The sequence below is a fragment of the Penaeus vannamei genome, chromosome 8 (assembly GCF_042767895.1).
Source record: "Penaeus vannamei isolate JL-2024 chromosome 8, ASM4276789v1, whole genome shotgun sequence".
Classification (NCBI taxonomy): Eukaryota; Metazoa; Arthropoda; class Malacostraca; order Decapoda; family Penaeidae; genus Penaeus; species Penaeus vannamei.
Window position 1 is genome coordinate 11,224,533 of NC_091556.1, and position 8,667 is coordinate 11,233,199.

The 8,667-nt window shown below is 41.5% G+C and overlaps 1 protein-coding gene across 1 annotated transcript; it reads right to left on the reverse strand.

Moving 5' to 3' along the window:
- Window positions 1-855: 855 nt before the first annotated feature.
- On the reverse strand, window positions 856-2,980 carry LOC138862398 (rab11 family-interacting protein 1-like; the record flags this gene model as incomplete). Its single annotated transcript, XM_070124342.1, is given in 6 exon segments — window positions 856-936; window positions 1,313-1,400; window positions 1,890-2,050; window positions 2,235-2,300; window positions 2,484-2,647; window positions 2,843-2,980. Coding segments are annotated over 6 exon segments (698 nt in total), but the record flags the coding sequence as incomplete, so codon positions are not given.
- Window positions 2,981-8,667: the final 5,687 nt, after the last annotated feature.

Genomic DNA, 8,667 nt, shown 5'->3' on the forward strand with positions numbered 1-8,667 from the left:
TCACAAGACAAAACAGACCCCCGCAAGGCTTTCTTTACCTTGATTCACTTACTTTTCTGTTAAGGAACTTGCAATATGATGATATGATGATATATATGCTATATATACAAGCAGTATTTACAGTTCAGTTAAAAGTGGTTTGCCCTGTTATTTAGCCACCCTTAATGTGTTACTTAGCTGCCCACAAAATTATATTAACAAATATATGAAGTTGTGTTCAGTTAGTTTACTGTTTGTCACAGGACATCTTAACAAGAATGGAAACGAGAATTTCAAGTTACCAAGACAACATGAACAATCAGCATTCACATTTCTATGTTTATTATGCCAGTGAGATAGCATGACTAAAACCATAATACTGGAATACAGGAACCATCATCTAAACAAAAGAGCAGCCACAAATAAGCTTTACGGGAGTAGTACTAAAGAGACAGGTCACATATATATCTCTCTATGGTACATTATTGAGACATATGAACATGGCGCTACTTATAATATTTGTCACTTATGGTTTAAAGCTTAAGACAGTACATGTTAGATTTACATAAGCATAAATAATACACACAGCACAAATAAACAAACGCATCTATACAAAAATAAGAAATTTCTTCACCAGAAACTAAACAGAACATGAAAAATACAATTGCCAATTCATTTTAAATGAAAAATTGCTCTTGAAGGGTTCACGGCTGAAATTATAACCATCCAATGTCATTCTATTAACAATGCACCATAAATCTAAATTACTTTATTTCTATCTCTCATCCTTAAAAGAAAAAAAAAATCTGAGCACATGAATAAATATTCCTGGAAAAAGAATGACAGATATCAAGAAAGAAGTAAAGAGGGACTTACCTCCAAGACGAGCTGGTTTTGGAGGTGGCCTTGTTTCTGGGATGGACAGGTTGTGGCTGTTATGGCGCAGGGCTTCATCTTCTGCAAGACAAGGACTGCTTTAAAGAGGAGAAGTATCACACATATAATGGTATAGAATACAATGTCTTGATATTAGGGATTTAGTCACAAGCAACCTGTAGACATTCTAGAGGCCCTAATGTTCGCTGTTTACAGGGGAAATCTACATATGGGAAAATATGTTTTCAAACAGAAAATACATGCAAAACTATGGGTCAGTACATGGCAGGATGATCTTTCCTCGTTATATAATAAATGGCAATGATCTAGTTAATTCATGTTGCAGTACGTGACATTTTTTACATTATCTAAAACCAGTAATAATTTGTTATAATGTTTTTGAAAAATAATTAACATCATTAAAAATCATTATGTTATCATACACTACAATACCTACCATGAGACTCCTGAAGGAGAGAAGAACCTCTGGATATGGTGCTGTAAGGGCTACTGGAGCGAGTGTTAACTGTAACTTCTTCATCAAACTGCAAGGAAAATTCCAAATAATGGAATCATAAATAACCTTCCAGAGTCATGGGAGCTAGTTCTAGAAATAGATGATAATGGCAGAAACAAATAGGTTGGTGCAGTCTTCCTCTCTTTTATATCCCTTTTACATCAAAATTATTTACAAATCTTTTCTTGATGCTTTCAGTTTTATCTATTATGCTGGCAAATCAGTCATCATTAAATTACAAGTGACTGAATTTACACGTAGCAAACGTTTTATCCACACAAAATGCAATGCACATGAAAAACACACTAAAACAAAAACACAAAACAGACAAACTCATAAGCTCTGCGATGAATACATATACTATAGTATGATATATTTTCTTGTATCTTTTTAACAAGGAACAAAGCCACTTATAAATTCTAGTAGTATGTTACTGTACACTTTCTTCCTGCAAATATCAGATAGTTCTTCCCTTGACTTCTATTGTACAATTATACCCTCAGCATGAACTACATACCCCAAATCCTTCATCATCACTATCAGATATAACACCTGGATCTGCTTCTCCTGCATGCTGCCGCGACTGCATTAACTCCTGAGGGAAGCCTTGGCTGTCTCGACTCTCTTTACGACTCTTCTTTTTGCCTGGCTTGTGTGCAACCTTGTCTATTTTATGACCTGTAATGATGATATCCCATAGACATTCAGTATCTGTGCAAGAATACTTCCAAAATACAAAATGCTCAAAGAATATCTAACCATTTAGCAAAGGTAAACAATCCAATACTTTTCTACATGTATCTTTTCACTATGTGTACTATAAAATGAAATGTATAATGCAAAGATTGCAATTTAAACTTACTGACTGACTTGGCAAAATTCTTTAAGCTTGCTTTTTCTTTGCTGCCTAAACTCATTAAGCTACCACCTGGAATAAAAAAAAAGACACATTAGGGACCACTACTGTTGTAAAACAATTTGAAGAACATGATACTCCCTGTAAAAATGAGCAATATCAAATTAGTAATTCTTCTAATTACATATTAATTAACATCAACACATCATCACACATGCACTACATGAATGACAAACACATGGACTTAGTACTTACCTAGGTTCTTTAAAGATGTTATGGATTTATTTTTACTTGTTTTGTTGGATACATCCAGAAGTGATCCAGATTTTACTGTGAACGCAACCCTAACTTCGAGGTCTCCCCTTTCTTTTTCTCCCTTTTTGCGGTCTTTCTCTGGTTTTCCTTTCAATCGATGCCATCTAGTATGAAAAAAATTAGAAAATCATTTCTAAATTTATATAGTGTGGTGCTGTGATCTCATATAACATGGAGTTGCGTTTTATCCAGTTGGTCAATTAATACCATTATACTGTTGTTGTTGTTTTTATAAAATAATGAATAAAGATAAGCTATATTGAGTAATCAAATCTTGGTATCAAATTTTAAAGCCTTACCTATTCCTGGGTCTTTCATACACATCAAACTCACTAAGGGGAAGCTCAATCTGTCCCAAAAATTCATCAAGCCCAAGGGCATTGCGATGAAATACTGTAAGTTTTAATGAAGCTGTGTTCCCATGTGATGGAATAGCTCTGAAAACATCAAAACATAAAATTACAAACACGTACAGAATGTTAGCACGTAATATGTATAAGTTTATTACTTCTAAGCATTACTATATAATTTCCTTACAATAGCAATTGATATCTAACAAAAGGCTTGTCCATTTTCTGTATGAACAGTTTTTTTTTTTTTTTTTTTTTTTTTTACAAAGGACCTTAAACAGATTCATAATGAACCATTTTTTAAGCTACCCATAAAGCTAACCTGTGGAGTTTTTCAAATGTGTCTCAGCTTCTTTACCAAGTTTTATCTAATCCACTTGGCACACTATAATCCTTGAACTCTCCTTTGTTGTAAAAGGTACCTGCCATATGTCTCATAAAACTATATAGAAGGAAAACCTATGTATAAAGATAAGACTACATACATCTGATTACAACATTATTTGTTAAATCCGCTAAATCTGATTACAATCCGTGTTATATTGTAAGAACTAAATGTTCAGATTTCCATATCATGAGTCAGAATTCATGTTAAAGAAAAAGGAGTAGGAAGTATATGCAAATACACCACAAGGTCACAAGGATGCAAATTAACTCCTGCATTACACTGACCAAGATAGCTTCACTATAATATCATATAAGATAAAACCCTCTAACATGTTCACATAGTAGGGTATCACTGAAAACTCTGAAAATAAGGTAAGGTAAAACAAAAGCCAAAAGTAGAATTTTCTTCAGCAGAATTATCCTTAAAAACTACATTGTCGGATAAGGGATATTCTTTTTCCTGATATTCCTCGAGGCAAATAGATACTTTCAAATGATAAACATACCTGAGCCAATTCTGTCAGTCTTCCTGTAATTATCTTTAATGGTCTTTTTCTTCCAACATTGTTTCTTACATCAGAGAAGCTTTCTATCATTATCCTTCCTTAATGACCCAGCACCTACCATCCTCATAAATCAATTATTTTTATATTCTAATCATTCCTTCCTTATGTGCCATCTTTCATATTCCTGTTCTATCTCCCACTTACAACACAGAAACCCTATTTTGTTCTCCCTATTACCCTCTCTAGTGTCAATATTTTCCCTTTCCTCTCCCATAAATGTCCATCTCCCATTCTAATTCTGTTCGTCCCTCCTTTTCTTTTAGTCTATTTTTCCCATATCTCTTTCTCCCTTCCTTTCCTCTCTCTTCTCCTACTCTCTCTCACACACCCCTGTTTCCCTCACACATTTCCCCTCCTCTTACACCTCTCTTCCCCCTCTTGTTCCCATACCTCCTTCGTCCTCCCTCGCATTTTACCCCTATCTCCTATAACTTTATATACTCTCTCATTCCCAGTATCTTCTTCATCCTCCCTCTTTCCCTCTCATTTTACCCAATTTCTCCCATACTATTCTATACCCTCTTGTTCACATATCTTCTTCGCCCTCCCTAAATCCCTCTCATTTTACCATTGTTTCCCATACCCCTCTCCCCACTCTCGTTCCCCTACCTCCTTCGTCCTCACACTTCCCCTCCCATTCTGCCCCCTTCCCGCCCTCACGCCCGCCATCCAATAACCCGATCCCCAAAAACCACGTGTCTTTTAGAGCATGGAGCGATCACCCGCCAGCGAAGTGTGCCTCCGGGAATGAGCGCACGCCCTTCCGACACGCCGGCGGTGACCGGAGAGGCGTTGCTCGCGATCTTCGGGACGGAGAGCTTCAACTTCCGCTCTCCAGACGATGCGCGACCGCCAGACCGTTCGTCGGTAGGAGGGAGATGCACCTCGATTTTTGGCTCGTCGCCCCGCTGACCTTGAGATGCCGCCGTGTCATGCTGGATCCCCGAATGCATACTCGTGCATTTTCACTGAATTTGTATCCTGGCATTCAGATGTGCTTGTTTTAGTTCTCTTTCGATAAATCTCTCTTTCTATATATCTGTCCTCTTAATCTCTGTCTATCTGTCTGCCTGGAAACATCACTCTCTATAAAACTACCAATCTGTATTTACCTACATATTTGTCTATCTACCAGGCTCTATAACTATCTACTTCGAAAAAAATATTTTGTTCCATCTTTCTTACTCTTATTACATGCTTCCCGTCTTCCCCATTGCTCAATACCTTGTTTGCTTTACTGCTCATCCTTTTTCTAAGTCTGATATCAATGCATCTTCATGTGTGTCTGCACTTGTCGGTCCGTCAACCCATCTATTTTCTTTCTGTTCATGAAGTCAATATAAGATCTGATCTGGAGGATATTGCAGACAAATTGTATGCGCAGTCATACCACGTGCCTGAGTGTATTTGACCGTCTTCTTCAGGTTCACTTTCCACATGATGTGCGTGCGCACACCAGCGGAGTGTATCCCAGCTCATGGTAATATCTCAAGACTAAAAAGTTATTAACAACTGTATTACGTCAGCTTGCGGATGGGGTTCCTGCCTCGTCGACTAACCGCAGAAAGAATTGAGGCCTTGCAAGCTAACGACGCGAGATTACTCTACACGAGACCGGTTGCAAAATCTGTGTTGCGAGTGCAGTCTCAGTTGTGAATCAAGGCCTACGGGCCAGCAGTTAAGTATCTGGGGCCTTAATCACCAGCGACCATTAGCGCACTTTCTCCCTCTCTCTCGAAATACCATCCGGTCGCCTGTAACATTAGCAATGATGTAGAGTTCAGGGGCGCCGCCATTAAGAGGTTGATATATTTTCAATTCGCCGTCGGATATTTTCTACTGCAATCATTATCTTACAAAAGACAAAACTGAGATAACAAAACATTCAACAGCTACCGTGGGAGATGACAACAAAATATCTTTGTCTCACCGAAAGGTGTGTTCGTTCTCAGAGCTGATAACGCTATTATTCATGCCACAACTATTTGAAACGGTTGGGAGGAGCGAAGGGGACGAGGAGGGATAAGATAGAGGGGGTGGGTTGGTGACGTCACGGCTCACCTCAAGATAACTCACTCGTGACGTCATATCCTAAGTATATCCGCCTTACGAAATACACATAATCAAGCCTATTTGAAAAAAAGAAAGTGTCACACAATACTCCTTCTCCCAAACATTCCTTCTTTCCGCTCCCCAACAGGTAACCCACGGTAGGATGTCATGGTGAAATGACAAAAACCGCGCCAGGTGACGGCATGAGGCAAGGCTCTTGTAAACAGATGAGCACGTGACTGCGAATAATCCTTGAATCCTTCGCGAACGCTGACTCAACTGTGCTCGCGAGTCTATTATGATCTTTCTTTGTCTATCACTAATTTCTCTATTCTCTCGTGGCCTGGCTTCTTGGTGTTCCTCGACCGAGGGGCCTATCTCGTTCTGCTGAAAGGTTGCTGATGTGTCTTTAACTTAATTCTAAACTTAATGATTACATCTAAATTGTAGATCTAAGCCACTAATTATGAGAATTAACGTCTGCGAATACGCACAGAGGCACAGACACTCCACACACACACATACGCACACGCACGGACGTGCGCACATACACAAACACAAACACACACACACACACACACACAAACACACACGCATGCAAACACATACGCAAGCACACACATACATACATACATATACAAACACACACACACATACATGCATACACACACACACACACACACACACACACACACACGCACACATACGTAGGCAAAGCAATTTATCCGTTTTTTTTTTGTACCTATCTACATATGTACCGGTAGTACGCATGTTCTTTTTCCTAGCTGCTAAAGTTCATCCAGCTGTTTTCCCTCGAGCAAGTACTCAGGCAGGACTCGCTTCCGCTGGTTGCTACACTCTTACCAATTTCCTTTTCGTTGTGTTCTCTGTCTTCCGTACCACTTCGCTCTTTTGACTCTCGAATTTCTTTTTCCTTTCTCACTTTCGGCCGGTCTCTCTCTTTCTCTACCTACATTCCCTTCTCCCCTCTCCCTCTCTCTTGTCTATTCTCGCCCTATCCTCCCTCCCTCAGCTTTCCTGTTCCCCTCTCTTTTGTCTTTCCTTTCCTCTCCCTTCTTTTCCTTTCCTCTCCCTCTTTCACCTATCATTCCTACCTCTCGCATGTTTCTTTTATCCTCTTTCATCTTTCCCTCCGCCATACTCTCTCTCTCTCTCTCTCTCTCTCTCTCTCTCTCTCTCTCTCTCTCTCTCTCTCTCTCTCTCTTCTCCTTCTTCTTCTTCTTCTCCTCTTTCTCTCTCTCTCAAATCCCATCGTTAGACCACAACCTCATCATCGCGAACCGGCAAAACCCATTCAAATTCCCCGCCCCCTGAATCCGCCATCGTTAAAAATACGCGATCACTTTGCGTCCGCTGCTTCTCGCCATGTGCGCGATTTACGGTAACCGCCCCCTTTTTTTTTAATTTCCTCCTCTGGCAGGGGAGGCAGACGGCGAATTGCCCCCCAATGAAAGAAATTGGATCGTTATAATTTACAGCCGCGCAGGTGACAACCGCGGTCGTGGCGGTGATGGGTGAGGCAGGCAAGTCTGGATGATTGTCTGGCTAATTGTGTCTGTTGGAACGAGGAGTCTACTAATGATTTCTCTGCCCCAATTATTTGTTATTATATCGTCTGCCTCTCTACCTGCCCGTCTGGTCTGCACTTCTATCTATACAAATACAAATACAAATACAAACGAGAGTGAGAGAGAACCCGAGAGAGGAGGTTATACATTGAGGGGTACATTGAGAGATGGAGAGATGGATGGGTAGGAGGAGGGAGATGAAGGGAGGAGGGAGGAATGAGGAAGATTTAGAGAGGGAGGAAGGGAGGGAAAGAGGGAGGAGGGAGGGAGGGAGGGAGGGAGGGAGGGAGGGAGGGAGGGAGGGAGAGAGGGAGAGAGGGAGAGAGGGAGAGAGGGAGAGAGGGAGAGAGAGAGAGAGAGAGAGAGAGAGAGAGAGAGAGAGAGAGAGAGAGAGAGAGAGAGAGAGAGAGAGAAGAAGAAGAAGAAGAAGAAGAAGAAGAAGAAGAAGAAGAAGAAGAAGAAGAAGAAGAAGAAGAAGAAGAAGAAAAGATAAAGGAAAGAGGAAGGAAGGAAGGGTTAGGGCTGCATCGCTAACAGCAAAGCACCAAACAATAACGGTGTGCGAACCATGTGTGAACCGCACCGCCGCCGTTACCAACGCTACTCGTGCCTGACCACGGACGCGCCGCGGGACACTCCATGCAACATTGACTCTCACTCCACGGGAACGAAAAGCATGATAGTCTCAGAAGAGGAAGGTGGGGAGAAGAGGAAGGTGGGGAGAAGAGGAAGGTGGGGAGAAGAGGAAGGTGGGGAGAAGAGGAAGGGGGAGAAGAGGAAGGGGGGAGAAATGGGGAAAGGGAGAAGAGGAAGGTGAGAAGAGGAAGGGGAAAGGGAAGTGGGGGAGAAGAGGAAAGGGAGAGATGGGGAAAGGGAGAAGAGGAAGAGGGAAGGGAAAGAGAAATGGGGGAGAAGAGGAAAGGGAAGTGAGGGAGACGAGGAAGGGGAGGGGAAGGCCGTGATAGGAAAGAGAGTGGAGGAGGGGAAAGAGGAGAGGAAAAGGAGGAAGAGTAGGAGGAGGAGGAGTAAGAAGTGTAGGAGGAGGAGGAGGGGGGGGGCAGGTTCAAGAGAAAGAAGAGGAAAAGGGGAGGGGGCGGAGCAGGAAAGGAAGGGGGAGGAAAGCGACGCCGAAGAGGAGAAAGACGAGGACGAGGAGGAAGCGGAGGAGGAGAAAAGGGGG